Here is a 20,598-nt window from a genome sequence, read left to right on the forward strand (position 1 = left end):
CACTTTCTTTGCTTAGTATCTAACTTTGATAACATGAAATTAGTGAATTCTTATAAAATTATTGATATGTTAATACTAATTCTGTTAGAGAAACTATTTACTAAATGTATGAGATTGGTTCATTACGATGTATACGAGATTTGTCATCGATTTAGTACTCTATAGAAACCTAAACTTATTAGTTGCGTATGCTTGAAAATCTTAGAAAAACACGTTTGCAAATACTCAAAAAATTTAATTTCTTATGAGATTTAGTTATACGATAATCACGGTATTGTAAATTAGCGTGTGCTGACTCGCTCGTCAGATGACGCGATGCAGTTTCCTGCGTCTTAAATACTTGACAATAAATGAGTAATCATGCTAAAACTGTTCAATAATCTTTTTTCTAAATGTATGACATTAGTTCTACCTGAGGTAAGCAGTACTCTTTATCTCTTAAAAATCGAATCTAAGAAACACACGTTTGCAAATTCGTAAAAAATTAAATTTTTTTACTGATGTTTATTAGAGAATTACGTTATTCTAAATTATTTTTATTTACTTTTCACAGGTGAGATTACAAAATTTAAATGTTGGTAATAATGACATGTTTTTTGTGTAAATAGTTAAATAGGAAATAGTAATATTATGGGATTCACTAATTATCTTTATTACAACTGAAAAATAGCATGTACAATATTTAAAAGATATTAATACATACGTACAAATCAAAATTAGTTCGTGAGCTAGATCATAGATTCCAACATCCAGGTTAATACTGATTATAATTTTTAACGTTCTTAACCTAGTATAAAGAATATTATTTCATATTTTTAAGCATTCTTTTGGATGATGTACAGTTTTGTTAGTTAAAATAATTTTTTTTACTGATAATTTATCATTAGTTTGCGCTTTGCGTAAACTACATATCAACATTTATCTAATGTTTTAAGGGCACAAGCCCGTGTTAAGCAACCCGTTTATTGACCATCTTCTGTGTTATGCACAATTTATATTTATTTTTTAATACTTATTAACATATTTTTCTTATGGAATTAATGCAAATCATAGTAAGAGTTATCACTTAAAAAAATTCAAAAACAATTTTTAGCGGAATGTTTTTTTCTCCATTTTCATTTTAGGTCAAAAAAAAATAAAATCAGGCGTAGAAAACTGTTTTGTTTAAAGATTAGAATCGGCGGTGCCGCAGAAGATCGCAAACAATCCGGATGTTGCAATAGCAATGGTCTCGTAAGTCGCATAAGCAATCTTTTTGGTACGCAACGTCTTAAATTAATTTTTTGTTAAATACTTGAAAAAAAAAAGAAGTTTTTTACTCTACTTTGTATTTATCTATAGTCTAAAGCTTGTCGTAGTATGTAAAAGGAACTTTGTTAATGACTAATATAATTAAAATCTTATATTGACTTTTGTGATCTTATGTAATTATTACATATGATTATCACATAACTAAGCATTCACTTTCTTCCAATAATCACAGTTTTTCCTATAATAACTATTTTGTTAATTATATTTTGTGATAAATGCTACGTGAATCCGTAGGATCACAATCTTTCTTTATTTGAGTATATTTTGGTATAGCATCATCTGGTACTAATTGTTTTTTTTTCCAGGCCTGCAATTGGCTTCTTACATCAGCAACCTTGCGTCTCCTTTCTTTCATGATTGGTGTTTTATTAATAAGATCCATAATTTCTTCACCTGGAATACTAATACGTTTTGCCGTTTTTTCGTGAAAGCATGCTATAGCATTCCTTTCTTCGGCGTTCCATCTGCTTCTATTCTTAACTTGTTCTACGTTCTTTTTCCTTCCTTTGATTTTTCGAGGCTTGTCTTCATCTGAAGATGATTGATAATCGGATTCTTGATAAGTATCTGAAAATTTTAAATTATTTTTTTATTGAAATTTGCATTATTTGCTTTCTAATCAATTGTAACGTCTAGATACGTCACGGGCGGGGGAGGGGGTATTACTATAAGAGAGCGAGTAGAAAAGTGTAATTTGAATGGCGGCCATGGTGCGACAACTGAGTGTCTGCCTCGCGAGTCAAAAGATCTCGGTACAAGTACAAGGGTCCGTCACTGTTTCATTGCACTTTCACTCAAAACAATACTATTTTCGAATTTATGCTTTCTTATTCATTTATTGTTAAAAATGTTAATGTTGTGAGACTATTAAAATGGATGCTTTATTAGTTATTTTTACTTACGCAACACCGAAATATGCTATGGTTAGATTCATAATCTTTTTTTTCAAATAGATTAAATATTAAACTTGACGGACTAAACATCGAAGAAAAACTATTTGAAATAAAGCAACTGTAATACAGTGTTTGTGTAAGTTAGGTTAGGATACCTACTCACCACGTAAGCGTAACTTTTGTCGTCCTAACCTAACTTACGCAAAAGCCGCATTATACTTGCAAGTGGAGCGGGAAGTAAAAAGAAAGCTTGACAAGAAAAAGTGAGGCTAGAGAGAGAAAAGATGGCGGACAATATGTTAAAGATAGACAACAGCAACAGAGGAACAAAGAAAGAGGCGCTGAATAGAGGAAATGGAAGAGCAAGAAAAGACGAAAAGGAGAAGAAACTGGCAAACAATATGAGGAATTACCTGAGAAATTAAACCTGTGGGTTCAACGTGACCTTGGGGCAAAACAGGAAAGTCGAGCAATCCCCGGTTATAAAAAATCGAGGAGGTGATTCAGGAGAAAGTCAGAACAAGGACGATAAGAAGAAGAAAGAATAGCAAGTGAGGGACACACAGGCAAAGGAGTCAAAGGAGAACAAGGCGGACATCAGAGATGAAGACCAGAAGGAGTCAACATCGACAGAAGGGACATTGGAAACGGGAAAGGAGAAAGATGAGATAAGAAAGGAAGTGATCCTGAACTTACCGACGGGAACGATCGAGAAAGAGAGGAAAGAGGAACGAGCAAGTGAAGCGGCAACCAAAACAAGGAGCAGAAGCTCAAAGAAGAAGATGACAAAGGGAGACATCGGACCTACTTCCGACCTACTTCAGGTAATGCGGAAAAAAAATGAGCGATAGTTTTAAAGTTAATAATAATAAAAAGAGAAATGTCTAAACTAAAAGAGCAACAAAATACTTGTAAAATATGCCGGATAAGGAGGAGCTGGAATGGTAGATCGCTGAGAAAAGAGGTATTAAGAAAAGTAAAGTCATTAGAGTAATAAGATAAAAATTATTAACTGGCAAAGCTCGTCAGAACCGTATGCACAACCGGGTGCACAAAATATAAGATGTATAACAATTGAAAACAATGGTGCAGGCATAACGCAGATTAGTAATATACAAGCATACGATTCACGCAATATCAGTAATAATTTTAATCAGTACACAGTGAATACAATAATGATAGCGTGGTCGGTAGTTATGTGGACTGTGAGTTCAGCAAGTAATCATGTACGGTTTCTTTAGAAGACGCAATAGTGGGTTTCAGCCGAATATTACTTGAGATAGAGTCCCATAGCTATTGCTTGAAGACTGAAAACCTTAGCAGAGGTCGATGTAGTAGCTAACGGTAGTTTGAAGGCCGATAATTGCGACCTTTTGGGCGGGCGGAAAATGAATCGTATCAGAGCAGTAAATAAGCGAGTGATTTTCAGGTCTAGGCAACCAGGAAGATCGCAATATACCGCACACGTATAGTCAAAGTGTGAAAGTATTAGCGCAGACACTAGCTGCTTTTTGAGGCTGCTAGAGAAAAAGAGATTCAGAGAGAGAGAGAGAGGGAGAGAGAGAGAGAGAGAGAGAGAGAGAGAGAGAGAGAGAGAGAGAGAGAGGGAGAGAGAGGGAGAGGGAGAGGGAGAGGGAGAGGGAGGGAGAGAGAGAGAGAGAGAGAGAGAGAGAGAGAGAGAGAGAGAGAGAGAGAGAGTTATATTCCGGAGTACGGGTGGAGTGACCAGTTGGAGAGCGACGTAGATTCCTTCGGTAGCAGAAGAGATTGGAGAGCGAGATCTAGTCGTACTGTAAATGGAGAGATTGAAGAAACTAAGCTAGCACGTCGGGGCGAAGCCAAAGCTATGAGAGAGCGAATAGACTTGGAAAAAGTCAGTGCTCGGATAGCTAATCAGAGATTACAAACAGTGAACATTTGAAAGAGTTGGAGAATCACGCAATTCCCGAGAGACGAGAAAGCGGAGGATCCGGAGGAATTTTTAGAGCAGATTGAGAACTGCCGCAAGGGCTCAGGTTTATTGGATGAGGCGTTGCTTGCTGCGATCCCGTGCTGCCTCGCGAGGAAGGCATCGCATTGGTATCGAGATTCGAGAAGATAACGAATTGCAATTCTTGCAAGCTTTGTAGCTAAATACATAGTCTCGTGATTTAGACATCCTCCCGCGTCGTCCGAAAGAGAGCACGTAGAGTTGGCGTACCGTAAGATCCATCCGAAATACCGTCACGCAATTGGCGACAAGATGATCGAATCACTTGATGATATAGAGTGATACGGTCGCCTATACCAGCGCCAAAGAGATCCCGACACGCGCTACCTTCCGCCGCCAACCACAGATAAGATACGCGTACCTGGGGCAGAGTACACGGGGCCTAGAAAGCCAAAGGTAGCAGCTGCTCAGGAAGAGGGGGAGAAAGGCGAAGCCGCGGTGGTCGAGGACAGCGGGGGGTAAGGGAAAGGGACAGAGTAAAGGAGCGAAGAAACCGCGAAATAACGAGGCAGTGAGTTATGAATCTGCAAGCGTTACTAATGAGGTTAAGCCCAAGGTCTCCTTTATCGCAGCGGTCACGCAGCATTTCGAAAAAGGCAAGTGTTCGCGACCGAACTCTCTAGCGACGTTGCAAAATGGCAACCCGCAAAATCGCGACAGCCGAGGGGCGTCGCGAAGCGGCGAGGTTAGTTCGATGAACAACGCGCGTCAGGGTAGTGGTAGTGGAGCGAAGGGGCCTAGTGGAGCAAATGGAGCACAGGTGAGTACACGTGTCAGGTTGTAGGTCACCGATCGTCGGAATGCCCGGAAATCTTATGCTACGCGTGCCACGTGAAAGGGCATACTAGACGAGTGTGTCCGAATCGGGTGAAACCGTCGCTTCCTGAAGCCCTGAAGTGCTCGCAGGTGCGTTATCAGGGCTGTGATAAGCTTGGAGTGACTGCGAAGACTTGCCCAAATTATTTGCGCTACGAACGTGAGGGTGGATAGATAGAGTGAGAGAGCGAAAGAGTGAGCATCGATTTGTGTTGTCAGACGCGTGCGAGAGGGGAGGTGGACGAGAGTGCGGGTGGCGCGTGTCGACGGGAATATTTCCGAGCGCGGCCTTACCGACTTCGTCGAATTGGCGAGGTCGGTAAGGCCAAGCTTGTGGGAGAGAGAAAGAGAGAGATAGAAAGAGAGAGTAAAGCGTTGTGAGCAGCGCAGCGCATAGCGCGGGGTCCGAGGTTTGCATTTCGAGGAGTAAATAAACCTATATATCATTGCAATCGATTGTATACTTATTCCAATCATCCCTGAATAACCTGATTTAGGGAAATCTGGCGGGACCTCCTCCGAGGTCGCTTGCGGGGTCGGAATGTTTTTATAAATAATAGTGTCGCGGATTCGGGGCCGAGAACAGACGACAGAGCAAGTTCATCTCTCATGCTTTAAATAATTAATTTTTAATAATTAATAAATAATGATATAAGTTACCTGTATGTGTTTCTTCAGAGCCCTTATTCTGTAGTGCAGATTTTGCTTTTGTTCCGCTCGTAGAAGGTTCGTCGTATGTAACTTTCACATCTCCAGGGTCATCTGCTGTAGTGCATTTGTTATATTTAACCTGATTTTCATTACTTTCATCTTCGTCATCGCTCTCTACTCGCTAATGTTGTTGATATTTTCATTTTCATATGTACGCGTTGCTTTCAGCAAAACTGGACCAATCGACAAGATCTGTTGTTGAAACTCATTCTGTGCGTAGACATTTTTATTTATAGTGGCGCTATGACCTAGACACTGATATAAATCGGTTCTTTGGTTATCCGTCAGCTTTAAGCTTAAGCACAAAGTAGATATATTCTTGCGAAAAAGAGTACCTCTCAATCTTTCTGGATACTTAGCTTTACAGAACAAGCTATGTTTTCTCAAAACATCGCATGCTATTAGGTATCTGTTTAGATTAGTGTCGGATCCTATTGTTCCAAATAAATAAGGATTATCTGGGTGCTGGGTGCACTTTTGATTTACTTTTCGTAAATCAGTATACAACTCAAGACCATCTTTTTCTAAGGTGGTAATTATCACTGGTACAGTTCTGTACAGTTTTCCTCTTATAAGCATTCTGTGAAAACCTTTTAAAAATTCTTTTTCACTAGCTGATAATTTTTTGTAGCTACTGCAATTCTCATCAAGACTTTGTAAGTTGTTCCAGTCATTAAGTGTGAGCCGTTGCATTTCACCTGCTCTGCGAGCATTAAAAAATTGGATACGAATAAGTAAAAGCTCTCCTAATTCGTTGTAGAGCTCATGACTATATTTTCCCTCATTCAACATTTTCATAGTTCTCTTGAGGCTATTTTCTGTGTATATATAAAAATTTGCAACGTCTTCATCGTCTGGCAATTCGATTTTTTTGTTTCTTTTTATCTCTATTTGTGAAACTGAAACTGTTTTACCTACGATTTTAGAAAACGATTCTTTATATAATGCTTGAAATTCAAAAGCATCTGCTTTTCCAGTAGCATTTCTCATTTTTATACATTTAACGATCCATAGATCTAATAATTCCTTGGCATAAGCACCTGCTGCAGCAGCAGGAGCAGGTTTAGCATACAAATCTTGAAGATGAGGGTTGCAATTGTATTCTCCGATTACATTCACGGCACTAATTAGGTAATCGTAATTTTCTTGATGGAATAAGTCAGAAAAATTGACGATTTCAGCGTTGCTATTTCGAAGTTCTATTAGTAGGCGCGCAAGGAGACGCAGTCTTCCTCTTATCATGGCCCCTAAATGAGGTGAATGCCTGTGTTTATAAGCATAACTGTTTCCGTACTCTAATATTAGGTCATCATTCATGATGACATCTGTTATTGCGTCATCTCTGAGAGGTAGCAATACTTTTTGGAGATAATCGGTTATGACCGTAGATCTTTTTCCTATTAGTCGTGAGCCTAAATTCTTGGGTCTTCTTAGAATATCAGATGGGTTGCAGCAATTTTTATAATGTTTCCTTATCGATGATTCAATGAAGAATCCTCTACAATTCTCACACATACTGAAATCTGAAACCATTTTATCTGTTCGCGGCCGTCGAACCGCATGAAACTCATCATCTAATCCTGCGGTCAAATTGTGTTTAGCCATCGCTTGTTTCCTTAGAAAATCAAATATTTCATTCCGGGCTTGTTGATCTTCTGAAATAGCTTCACCTTTTTTTCTTTTTTCTGCCTTTAGACTTTCCAGCATTTGAATGATCGATTCATTCTCATGTATACTAGTATAATGACGGGAAATCGTTCACTCAAGTTTTTCGCAAAAGTAGCACGGATATTTTTTTGTTTTGTCTTTATCGCCCTTGGCTACAACTGTGGTTTTAGAGTTTTTCATCATATCTCCAACTACTTCCATGTTAAATTCACATGTTTTTTTCTTCAGTTGTACCAATTTATTTTTTGCCGTTTTCTTTGTCGTGTTATCTGTAAAAAAATATGTATAAATATGTATATGTATAAAAAACTGTGTTTATTATTTCGATTTTCTGATTCAGTAGAATACTATTACTCTATGGAAATAAAACAAATAAAACACCCTCATATTCCTAACAAAGAACCGTTTATATAAGATTTAACACATATAGCTTCGATTTAAATAACCATTTGTATACCGTACTGGAATTTTACCTTTATTTTATGAAAGAATATGCGAGATGGACTCAAGACAAAACGAGATTTGCCTTGAAACGCATCATCTTATGTAGATAAGATGATGAGTTTCAAGGCAAATCTCGTTTTGGATTACTTGCAAATTTACAGTCAATTCCATTTGGAGGAGATTGATTTCTATTATAACTGGATGAGTGCTAGCGCCCAAAAGATTAGGCACTGGGCTGAGAAAAATCGACTTAGCCTCAAGACCAAGGCTATCGTACTGGGCTCTACCTATTACAATAACGATTTACCTACTCTCGGAAACAAGAAAACAACTATATCATAATAGGCGGGGACCGCTTTTTGGGTCGATATTTTTGTTCCCTATCATCGGCAATTACTCATTAGTATACTGTAACTTGGCGTGAGAACAAGACACAAAACCATAGAAATAACACGAGCATACGGTATATCTATGGTATTAGAAGGGATGAGCACATCACAAATTCCAGGCGTGAGTTGCAGTGGCTGACTACCACCAGGCGCAGGAAGTACTTTACTACCTGTTATGATAGAAAGCTAATTAACACTGTAGTTCCCTCTTTTCTTATTGCCCTCTATGACTTCCACGTCTCACTAGGTCCTGTAAATCTAATCCTAAAAAATTTCGTTTAATATCATTGTTACTTCCTCTATCTATATCGTCGGTAGTCGCTGTTTTGTTGCTTTTCATCTTGCGCCACGCTATCTTTACTTCCGCTACGCTAATGTCCTCGTTCTATTTCTCCATTCTTCCTTCCTTTTCTTTTCTCAAAAAATTTTCTTCACCTTCTCCTTTTCTGCTCCCTACCCTGATTCACTCTTTTGTTCGTAACAAATTTCTAAATGCTCTATCCATTCCTTTTTCTTAACATTTCTCCCTTTCTTTTTGCTTCTTGTTCTAAACAACTCCTGTAAGTATCATGTTCTCCCCTTCGCCTATCATTCTCTGTTACCTCTCTTAACTTTCTTATCTTTAGAACTATTTCTATATTTGCATTTATGTATACGGTTACTATATTTAATTTTTTCTACCGTTTTTCTAATCTCCTTTATTATTATACCGTATCCCCGTGCTGACAATTCATTTACTATTATTCCTTTCTTTATTCCCACTGTTTTCCCCCTTTTCCCTCACCTCTCTTATTGCTGCTTTAGTTTCTCATGTGTATCTTTCATTTAGACTATTTATCCAGTCTTTTTCCTTTTCTCTCTTTAGCCATGTTCCTTGCAAAGTTATGACATCAAACTTATCTAAGTATTCCGTCACCCCTCTTATCTTACTATTGCCTGCTATAACCAGTGATGCCATTTTTATTCCTTTTCTTTCCTTGCTCCGTCCCGTAAATCATTTCGTTCTAAGTTGATTTTAATTATTTTTCCTCTTTCGCTTCATTTATAATATTTCCATTCCACTTTTACCTTTTGATACTAACTGCGTTTTTAACATATTTCCCTTTCTTCCTCTGCTATCATTTCTAACCATTTCTGTACCTCTTTCTATCAATCAAGTCATCTTCTATCTATAAACCCGTTTCTTTTAAAAGTTTTTTCCCCTTTTCGTCTCAAATTTTTTCCATTGATTCTAATCCCGCCTTTCTCCCTTCACCTATTGCCCTAGTTCTCTTTATGTACACCGCTTTCGCTTATATTTGTTTAATTATTCACTCAATCTTCTCTTAAACTTTTGCCCCTACCTTTACTATTCCTTTACTATTCCTTTAATGAATATGCTTTCGTTCCTTCTTTTTATTTTAGTCATTTCCGATCATTCTTTTTTACTAAGCTTCTTCGGCATCACCTTCATCACTATTTTTCTCCAAAAGTCATCCTCTTCGCTCTTCGTATCTCCGTACTGATCTTTTCCCTCTTCCTCTTTAACTGTTTTCATTGTCTTGATTAATGTCTACATTTTCTCCTTCCACATTTCTTCGCTATCTCTCACCTAACACACTGATTCGTTCTTCTTTTCTTTTGAGACTCTTTAATTCCTTTGCTAACTTTTATAACTTGTTACCATCTCTCTCCTTCTTTCTTTCTCCCCCCCCCCCTCTCTCTCTCTCTCTGTCTCGCTGCAATGATGACAGCGAGCGCGCCACCGTCATCACCACCGACGCCCAGCTATCATACACGCATCATTTCACGACATCCACCATTAAGCTCATCTGACATGTCTTCATCCGATTCTAAGGTATCTCTGTATAAAGGTCTAAGAGTCTGTCATTTCAACGCGAACTTTCTCACGGATCACATTGAGATGATCAGGCTTTTCTTGTCCACTCGCTCTCCATTCCACGTAATAGCTGTAACTGAAACCTGTCTGAGCGACAAGGTAACATACATCCCTTCACTGGATGACTACTTACTGTACAGACGAGACAAAAACAGGAACGGAGGAGGTGTGGCCCTCTACATACATAAATCATCGACAGTTAGCGTTATTTCGTCATCCGACGGCGAATGATCGGGCAAGCCAGGCAAGCCCGAATACCTTTTCTGTGAGGTCTCAGCTCCATTTTTCCAAGACTCTAACTTCATAGACCAACTAACAACACACATGCACAACTATTCCACGAAGGTTATAATGAGTAACTTTAAATCAGACCAACTCTCCTCATCTAAGATACCAATTTTATTAGGGCTTTTATTGATGAAAACTCTCTTTTGTCGGGTCCCTTTCGTGCCACTCACCATAACCAGGGTTCTGATACCTGGCTTGACCTGTGCCTGATTGATAAGCAGGATCGCCTGCTATCATACTGGAAAACAGACGCATCTTTTATCAACGGATATGACCACCTTATCACCTATAAGGGAATCAGCGCCGAAAAGCTAAGGGACTTTCTTAGCGCATGTGACTGGTCACTCCTTACTTCCTTATCACTTAACGAATGTAAAACTACGCTTAACGCTAACCTTACGAACGACATTAATCATATCGCCCCATTGCGTACTGTGACACCAAGACGAACGCGTCACCCGTGGTTCACCACGGCGTTTCAAACACTCTAGGCTCGATTCAGATCTCCGCATCTATAGACTAGCTAGAAACGATGCTCACAGAAAGGTCAAGGACGCCAGGTTAAATTATTATTCACGCCTGTTAACCTTGACTGATATTGCTGAGATCTGAAGAGAGCTGGAGAAACTTGGAATTTCGACCTCCAAGGCCCCTTCACCATCTAGCTTCTTCACAAACTCAACAAGCATTTTAGCTCGATCTCCAATGATCTGCTTGCTCCTGCTGTTAAGGATTATCTTAACATTTCAAGTTGAGCACTATAACGGAATCGGATGTGTTGGTTGCGGTATCGCACTTCGACACCCAGGCCAGGGAGAGTGACGGCATCCCACAGGTTGTTATTTCAAAAGCACTGCCGATTCTCGCTCCTTTACTAAGTCGTATCTTTAACCTGTCCTTGAGTTAGTCCTGCTTCCCCTCTGCCTGGAAATTGTCGCTTGTGCGCGCACTCAACAACTTTAGTTCACTAACAGCCCTGACTGACTATCGTCCGATTTTACTTTTCTGGTTTCTCTCCAAGGCCCTGGGATGGCTGGTGCACAGGCAAGTCTCGGAGTACCTTGAATCAAGGCTCTTGATGATGCCAGGGTCGGGATAAACAAAATAACACTTCTCCTTTTTTTGATTCAAGCAAGGCATTTGACACTGTATGTCACGTCAGGCTCCTGAGAAAGCTATCCACTTTCGGCTTCTCAAAGCAGGTCATCCGCTGGTTTGCCTTCTATCTCACTGGGAGAGAGCAGGCCGTCGTTGGTGGCAAGGACGAACGTTCCTCACCTCGGCATCTTAGCATCGGTGTCCCCCAGGGTTCTGTTTTGGATCCCTTGTTGTTCGCATTGTACATCAACGACATCAGTTTCTGCCTAGATTACAATGTGTCCCATCTTATCTATGAGGATGATCTGCAAATCTACAGCCAATGCCATCTTGATTCTTGCTTTAACAAGATATGCGCTAACGCCGAGAGAATAATAGGCTTGGCTGCACAAAACCGACTAAAACTCAACGTTAGTAAATCTAAAGCAAATGTCCTGGGCTCCCCCTACTATATAAACGCTTTACCTTCAGTAGCTAACACTTTTATTTATATTAGGGGTGCCCAGGTCAATTTTGAATCTTCTGTGCGTAATCTGGGATTGGTGCTTGATTCTAAACTCTCGTGGAAGGAGCATGTCATACAATTGTGAAAGCGTGCTTACTCATTAATGTATAGGCTCTACTTCTTTAGAAAGAGTATTAATCTTAGACGTATTAGTATTAATCTTTTGCAAGCGCTCTTCTTTCCAATAATCGACTACTACTCTCTTGTGTACTGTGACCTGACTCAAGAACTTGACTTAAAACTTCAGAGGTTCGTGAATAAAGGAATCCGTTACATCTGTGGTTTAAGGAGAGACGAGCACATCTCCCTGTACAGGCATGAGTTGCAATGGCTGACCATCGCCGGACGCAGAAAGTACTTTACTACTGGCTTCCTTCGTAAAATGTTCAATTGAGCCGTACCACCATATGTACTGGCTCACTTCCGCGTGACACTCCGGCCTGTGAGAAGAGAGTTGACGCCTCTGCATATTCCTGCCTTCGCGACAGAGACGCTGAGGAACTCGTTTCATATCAGCGCCTCATACGTGTGGAATAGCCTACCATCATATATTCACAACACGACATCCATCACAGGCTTCAAAAACTTGCTAAAGAGCATTTTTTCGCACTCAAAAATATGTAGAAATCTTGTACACTCTCACATACACACGCACATGCTCACTCTCGCTTACTTTATTATCTCATCTTGCACACTCTCACTCTACAAAATCACTAACATATCCACCTTCATCTTTTTATCAATTATTTTTTTTATCTACTTTTATAATTATTGTACAACATAATGTACTCGAATAAAAAACATCTCTCTCTCTCTCTCTCTCTCTCTCTCTCTCTCTCTCTCTTATAAGCTTTTCTAATGTCGCACTTATATACTTATTTGCCACCTTCTCTTCATTGCTTTTTTTTTATACTAATTTCCTATCCAACACAATTTTCTTCTTATTAATACTATCTATCTTAAACTCTAATCCTTAACTAGCTTAGAAACCTAAAATACCCATATTACCCGCAGCAAAACTTGTTGCGTCTCCTTTATCTCTTTATCAGTTCCTTTGTCTTGATCCTGCTTCTCGTTAGCCATGATTGTCACAGCTAACCTTACTTCTTCCAACCACCCTTGCCTTTTGTTCTAATTCTTCTTTCCCACTAAATTTTACAGATCTCCTTACTTCTCTTTCCTCGTATTTCATTAAAGGGTTTAAATTCTTACAAATTAGAACCCTTTGAAAGAATTCAAACCCAAAATTAAGAATGTTTCATTATGGGTCAACGCGAAACTACAAGATCTATATGATAAACGTGATGCTGTACAGAGGAGATTCCAACGGACCCATGATGGAAGATTCTCGCAGGAGTACCAGTCTCTGACGCTTTAAGCAGAACAGCACACACTTAAAGCGCGAAAGACTTTTATTCAAAACAGAATTTCACAGGCCCTGAACAACAATAAATATATCTGGAACGAGCTTCACAATCTTCGGATTCTGTCAGCGACTATGGAGGAGCTGCATGGTTTCTCAACCATGCATGCGTTCTGGAGAAGATTGTTCACGACCAGATATCCGAGTATATAGAGTCAAAAAACTTCTTGATCCACGCCAAACGGTTTTCCGGCGGTTTCATAGCACGCAAACAGCACTACTGAGTCTGTCAGAGGACATTAGGGCGAGTATTAATAGCAAAAAGCATCTGCTTACTACCCGCCTAATGTTCGATTTCAGCAAGGCAATCGACAAAATCTCGCCCACTGATCTTCCTCAATCTTGGCGTTCCGCAGGGCGCAGTTCTGGGGCCCCTTCTGTTAAGCCTTTATATTAACGACTTCCGAGGCATCTTGGCTACCTTCAAGGAACCTGAGGACGAATTATCGAATAATGTCGAACAGTTGCTATATGCTAACGACTTACAAACCTATACTCAGGTGACAAGAGACGACTTGTGCGAGGGTGTAGACCGTATGTCGGCTGTGGCGCGGGCAGTTTCATCTTGAGCTTCTGGAAACGCGCTTCATCTCAATGTTGAGAAAACTAAAGATATCATTTTCGGATCTGAATGTAATATCAATAAGGTGCGAAGTCTTGAGCTTCTCGGCATTGAGATCGAAGACAGCGTTTTCGTGCCCTTTCGTGTTGACACTGTAACCAACCGCGGTGTTGTGATGGATTCAAAAATAACTTGGAAACCGTAGGTGGATGCGATTAGCCGAAAGGTTAATAGAATCCTTCGTGGACTTCAATTCTTTGGATCCTGCACCACAAAGGTGCTGTGTAAGCAGTTGGCTGGCGCTCTAGTCACTCTTAGATTACTGCTTTCTTGTGTACCTTGATGTATCAGGTCAGCAAAACACTCGAATTCAGCGATTACAGAATTTATGCGTAAGATACATCGATGGTGTTAGAAGGTACGAGCACATCTCCCCCCACAGGAAGAAGATAGGATGGATCTCAGTACAAGCAAAAAGGGAGTATATTGCGGCGGTGATGCTTTATAACGCAATTTTCATGGGACAACCGTCGTACCTTGCTGCCCTTTTTGATAGAAATCGAAGAAAGTTGCACCGCACTTGCAGTTACTGGCTAGCGCACAGATGCTGGACTGTATACTTTTTCAAAGCTCAAGGTGCGCGCCTCTAGAATTCTCTCCCGCGCAAAATGAGACTCCTTCCATCGCTTGGTAGTTTTAAGGCTACAAAACGTCGGCGTATTCATTTGCGCGAGCTTACGACGCGATAGAATAGTGTATAAGACAAAATGTGCATAAATGAACTACGAAATTTGTGATATGACAATAATACAGAGCCTTCGCACTCGCACGCGCTCTGTCTGCCATCTTCCAAATAATGTTTTATGCAAGTGATATTATTATATTATTATTGAGTGATATACTGTCATGTGTGTACACACGTCACGGATTTCTAATTACTATAAGAAGACGAGTAGAAGAGTGCAAAGCGGTGGCGCGACGACAGGACGTCTGCCTTGCAAGCCAGATAATCTCGGTTCAAGCCCGGTGTCCGTCACTTTTTCGTTGCACTCTTCACTCGTAACAATACATTTTTAATTAAATCGAAGCTTTACGTGTAACTCAAAATAGTTTAACCATACATATAAATTGTAAATACGATTCTTTTTCTGAATATGTATGGGTGTTTGGTAACCTAAAGTATTACTCTAAGTTATCTACTAATATTCTAACATTAGAATAGTAAATTACGATACGAGTACGCAAAGTAGATCGTTTCCGCACGAGTATCGTACGATATTTTTCCTACTAATGTGCACAATGTTCGTTATTGCACATGCATTCGCGTGCAAAGTGCCACTGTTCCAGACGTTGAAAGAGCATTCGTGAAAGTAGCTGACCGTGAGGGAAAGTGGCACTTTGCAAACGCAAATGTGTGTGCAATCTCGAACTTTACGCACGTATCTAGGAAAAAGTAAATAGGAAAAATAGATGGTTAAAATAAGTCTCTACTAGGGACTACTCTATACTATGCTAATGAAACCAGATAAATAAAAGATTATTTCTTAAGAGAAAAATTCATTTTTACCTTCAGAATCCTCAACATTTATATGTGTGCCTTTTTCTTTAGTCTCATCATTCATCGATCTTATTTCTAAATCTATAACGGGTTCATTGTTACAAGGTACACATTTAGCAGGACTAGAATTTGCGCTTTTATCGCTAATCAGATCACCATTTTGCATTTTTGTTTCTTTGATCCGTTGTATATTGCTACCAGGAACATTGTTGTTATATAGATCATCATCAGTAAGAAATCGAACATCGTCAACATTATAGTTAGCAAAAGTACTAATTCCGCAGTCTTCAGTACTATAATGAACATTATCATCATTCATAGATCTTATTTCTGAATCTACAACGGGTTCAATGGCACAAGGTACACATTTAGCAGGACTAGATTTTGCGCTTTTATTGCCATTTAGATCACTATTTTGCATTTCTATTTCTTCGATCCGTTGTACATTGCTACCAGGAACATTGTTGTTATATAGATCACCCTCGGTAATAAATCCAACATCATCAACATTATAGTTAGCAAAAATACTAATTTCGCAGTCTTCAGTACCATAATTAACATTAAATGCTGGATTATCTGTAGTTTTTTTTCCACCTAATAACAAAATTATTTAAAAAAAATAAATAATGCTGTATATTTATATAATAAAAAAATCATCGCATGTATGTATTAGTACAGATATTTTATTTTGACTTTTCTATTTATAGAATAGACTCATCATAAAAACGTTTTAAGTAAAATTGTAACGTGTGCAAGTGAATTTAAGATCTGAATTAACTAGAGCTCTAAACGAATTATAAATTATAGATTAAAATTGTACCTTCAACGTATAATAACTTTGCTTCATTTTTCTTTTCAACAAGAACGGGTGCTAAGTATTCTATTTTTTGTAGTTTTTCATTGGTGAAGTCTGTTATCTCTGAAATTATACATATCAGTTATTGAAATATCGAAATAATCTGTATTGATGATCTCTAAAAAAAATTAACTTTTAAAAAAATAAAAGGTTAGGCGAGTTTGATATATTCCGCAACAAAATTACAGATAGTAAAGAACTGAGATCAATCAAACAAAGTCAAGTATATTATATTTAATCGTAATGAAGCAAAGAACAACTCTCAAGATAATTACTACCTAACTTGCCATGCCCGTTTCATTTTGTTTATTGGTGAACAACTAAAATTTTCTTTTTATATATTAGAACGCCATACAAACACCATAAGTACAATAATAATAAACTTGACTTTGATTGATCTCAGTTCTTTTCTATCTGTAATTTTGTTGCGGAATATATCAAACTCGCCTAACCTTTTACTTTTTTAAAAGTTAATTTTTTTTAGAGATTTCAATGCTTTTTAGTAAATTTTTTGAGTATTTCATATTCAACGTAGAAAAATAAAATATAAGCATTTTTAGCACCTTTCGACCACAGCTTTTTGGTAACATTTTTATCACTAACATGAAATCACTTATTGTTCTGATACACACCACCCTCGAATTATTTCTACACCTAGACACTAAAAACCACGCTGCGAACTACCTAGACCTCGTCATCGGCCACCCTGGACACCTAAACACCGTCCTTGAATGATTTTTACACCAAGACACCGAAAACAATCTAAACCTTGTCATCGGCTACCCTAGCAAGCTAGTTACTGTTACTGCTCCGGAACGCAAAGTTTACACCGGCAACCTCTTAATTCTAATTATCGTAATATACTATTATATTTTCTTGAGAATACGATTCCCATCTGTATATAGCTTTGCGGCCAACTTCACGGTCCTAACACTTCCTGCGGCTAACTTAACGGTCCTTTCAAATTTTGGGCTGAAGAAAAAAACGTGATTTTTAGCATTTTTGGATTATACACTCACATATTATAAAAATAAGCAGCCTCTTCACTAATATTTTTGTTGGAAATCATAGTTTAGATTAGAAAACATTCTAATGAGCCAAAAAACCTTACCAACAGTAATAATAAGTATTTTTTTTTTTTGTATAATGAAAAATCCTAACACCAATATAGAAGTAAATAGTGTCACGGGCGCCGCGGCTTCGTCTGCTTCTCAAACTCGCCTTTGTGGCGCTACCGCGCCACTTGATATCTAATAATTAAAATATTATGATTATATAAGACAGATCTAATTACGAAGTGGACTAATAATTATGTATATGGTTGAATTATTTTGATTTCAAGTGTGTGATTTTTGCAAGAGGTAGATAGCCATATTGATATTACACTATTTAATGATTGAACCTTCGTATATTCAATATTCAAAATTGATCTAAAGTATTTCTAGATGCTTATAAAATTTTGTTAACTTAATTTGTAAATTGAAAGGTTTCTTATTTAAGATTTAAGTCGAACAATTTGCATTGTTGTTAAATGTATTACAATTACCATGGTAGAAACGTTGAGGAGTTCTTATTTGCTAAGTAATGAGTTAAGTATTTGTATATGGATTACTTAAAAGGCCTTTGAGGAATAAACTAAAAACTCTGACACCTAGCGACACTATGTTTGTAAAAACTGGTTAAGAACGATCACGTTTAACAATTTTCTAACCTCCCTATCTGCGCCGCGTCGCTTTCAGCGTGCTATTATCGCGATTACTGTCAGACAAAATCTTATTATACATAACAGTACTTTTTGTTTCAAGTTTATCAATAGGCCAAGCTGTAGAGCATTTTTTCTTCACAAGAATCGATACAGCGAACCGATTGTGCAATTGTATAAAAGATTCTTATTGATAGTTATTAAAAATTTATTGCAAAAAGCACGATTTTTGTCTTTGTTTGCTTGTAACTTTGAAACTAATGGGGCAATCGAAATGGCTCAAGGAAGATGATTTACAGAGAATAAAAATATCTACTAAATAAAAGGTCGAATTTTCGAAAAAACGCCTAATTTTCAGATGTTTTCTAATTTTTTCAGGATCTAATTATCTGATTGAGACGTTCGATCTTTCATTATAGATGTTTTTTGCAATAAATTGTTAGTAACTAACAATATGGAACGAAAATGCGAGTGAAAAACGCATACATGAAAAAGGTTTTAATAGTACATTATGCAAAAAGGGTCGAAAGTAGCAGATTTTTTCCGCTGGTGGGTTTACTGCCCGAGCGAGAAGATTTTTCACGTGGGTGCGTTTACTACTCGAGCGAAGCGAAGGCAGTAAGCACCCGAGGGAAAAATCTTCTCGCGAAGGCATGAACCACCAGCAGAAAAAATCTACTTCCGTCCCGTGTGGCATATAGTACTTTTTTATAACACGTGCATGAAAAAGGCCCTTTTTCGTGCATGAAAAACGAATGGAAAATTGAGCTTTCCTCCCGCTGATCAAAAATTTTTAAAAATTGTTATAAATTCTTATAAAATGTTAAAAATTGTTAAAAAATGTTTAAAAAATGTTAAAAAATTGTTATTGAACCGATATACACTGAAAAGTACTCAATTTCCATTCGTTTTACATGCACAAAAAAGGGCCTATTCATGTCCTAGTTAAAAAAAGCACGGTGTGTAACAAGGGAGGAGTGGCTTTTTCAGACTCGGGTGATATTTTGAGCACTCGTGTCCATCTCGGGCGCCTACGGCGCCCTCGACTCCCACTCGTGCTCAAATATCACCTTCGCTAGAAAAAGCCCATTTGCCCTCCTAGTTGCACAATATACTATTTTCCCCGCTAATTTTACTTTTGCCCCGCTAATTTTACTTTTGCCCCGCTGATTTTACTTTTTCCCCGCTAATTTTACTTTTGCCCCGCTGATTTTACTTTTGCCCCGCTAATTTAACTTCTGCCCCGCTGATTTTACTTTTGCCCAGCAAACAGGTTTACGGGAAAAATATGCTCCTTTTTCCCCGATTTCAGGCGCAATAAGTGTCCATTTCGGTCGGGTGTGGAATAAATGCCTTTTCTATCCTCCTTTTCATCAAAGATAACGTTTTCTATGTATATACGTATGTACCTACAGAGAGTGTTTGTCTATTTTTAGCCTAATCAACACATCTGAGCCGAATTTTTAACTGATCAAATAAGCAGTGGATCATAAACTCTTTCTACGATATTTACCAAAGAATAATGAAAACCCTTTACTAACTATAAAACGCTTAGCAATGTCGACTCATTGATGTTTCACCATGGTGCTAATCATATTTTAGAGTCACAATAATAAATTTCTTACCAATGAGAATTTCATGAGTAGCGTTGGCATTATCAAATTTAGTAGATTTCTTAAGGTTTTGTACATGAATCATCTCATCATTTGATAATAAAACATTTTTAATTATTTTCAATTTTGATGGGTTGATATCTGAAATCAGAAATTAATATTACATTGTTATGTTGTTTTGTACAAAATTTTCGAAAGTTTACAGGGTAAGCTTATCGCGCCTATGCCTTTATCAAACCCGGCATCGCAAGCAAGATTCCCATCGGATTCGAAAACATAGCGTGAGGCTGGTGTTTTATCGCGGAGTCATCTCCGCCTAGAAGAAAATGAGTAATTAAAATAAATCCTCCCTCAAAATGTAAAATATTGGCAAAGATAAACTTGTTTTTATTAGTAATATTTTTGCTTTCTCCCAGAGGAAGCTTTGTAATTTTCTTTAAATTGATTTTTATTTTTTATTTTTGCTTCCGCTAAGCGGAAAAAAAACTATAAATAAAAACGAATTTACAATTTCCAGCCTTTGACATTTTAGGAAAGGTTTTTTTTCCGAGATTCCACGGCTTTTTAAGAGTATTCTATAATTATATCAGCAAAACTGATAATACGCATTACATTAACTGATTCACTCAAATTAGGACTTTTCATAACACGTTAAAAGAATTAAAAATAAAGCTATCTCTTCTCTGTAGAACAACTACAATCAAATACTATATATTACACTTAGAATTCTATATGATACTGTCCGCATTCGTACTTAATACTTGCCACGGGTACTACAAAACACTTTAAAATTATTTCCAAAAAAAACTTGCCTGGAGAAGGACTTGTTCCAGGCACACTTTTATTTTCTGATAGAGATTCATTTTCTAATTCTTTTGTATCAGCGGCTTCT

At 37.9% G+C, this 20,598-nt stretch overlaps 2 protein-coding genes across 2 annotated transcripts; both read right to left on the bottom strand.

Moving 5' to 3' along the window:
• Nucleotides 1–724: 724 nt before the first annotated feature.
• On the bottom strand, nucleotides 725–7,654 carry LOC116415923. Its single transcript, XM_031921572.1, has 2 exons — nucleotides 5,671–7,654; nucleotides 725–1,878 (listed from the first exon to the last, which is right to left on the bottom strand). The coding sequence occupies exon 1, from the start codon at nucleotides 7,426–7,428 to the stop codon at nucleotides 5,836–5,838; it is 1,593 nt and encodes a 530-aa protein (XP_031777432.1). The 5' UTR covers nucleotides 7,429–7,654; the 3' UTR covers nucleotides 725–1,878; nucleotides 5,671–5,835.
• A 7,867-nt stretch (nucleotides 7,655–15,521) lies between these two features.
• On the bottom strand, nucleotides 15,522–20,071 carry LOC107981533. Its single transcript, XM_031921602.1, has 3 exons — nucleotides 19,719–20,071; nucleotides 16,356–16,454; nucleotides 15,522–16,129 (listed from the first exon to the last, which is right to left on the bottom strand). Exons 1-3 carry the CDS (start codon nucleotides 19,789–19,791, stop codon nucleotides 15,522–15,524), a joined length of 780 nt encoding a protein of 259 aa, XP_031777462.1. The 5' UTR covers nucleotides 19,792–20,071.
• Between the last annotated feature and the right edge of the window lie 527 nt (nucleotides 20,072–20,598).

This window comes from Nasonia vitripennis, assembly GCF_009193385.2.
Source record: "Nasonia vitripennis strain AsymCx chromosome 1 unlocalized genomic scaffold, Nvit_psr_1.1 chr1_random0013, whole genome shotgun sequence".
Lineage (NCBI taxonomy): Eukaryota > Metazoa > Arthropoda > Insecta > Hymenoptera > Pteromalidae > Nasonia > Nasonia vitripennis.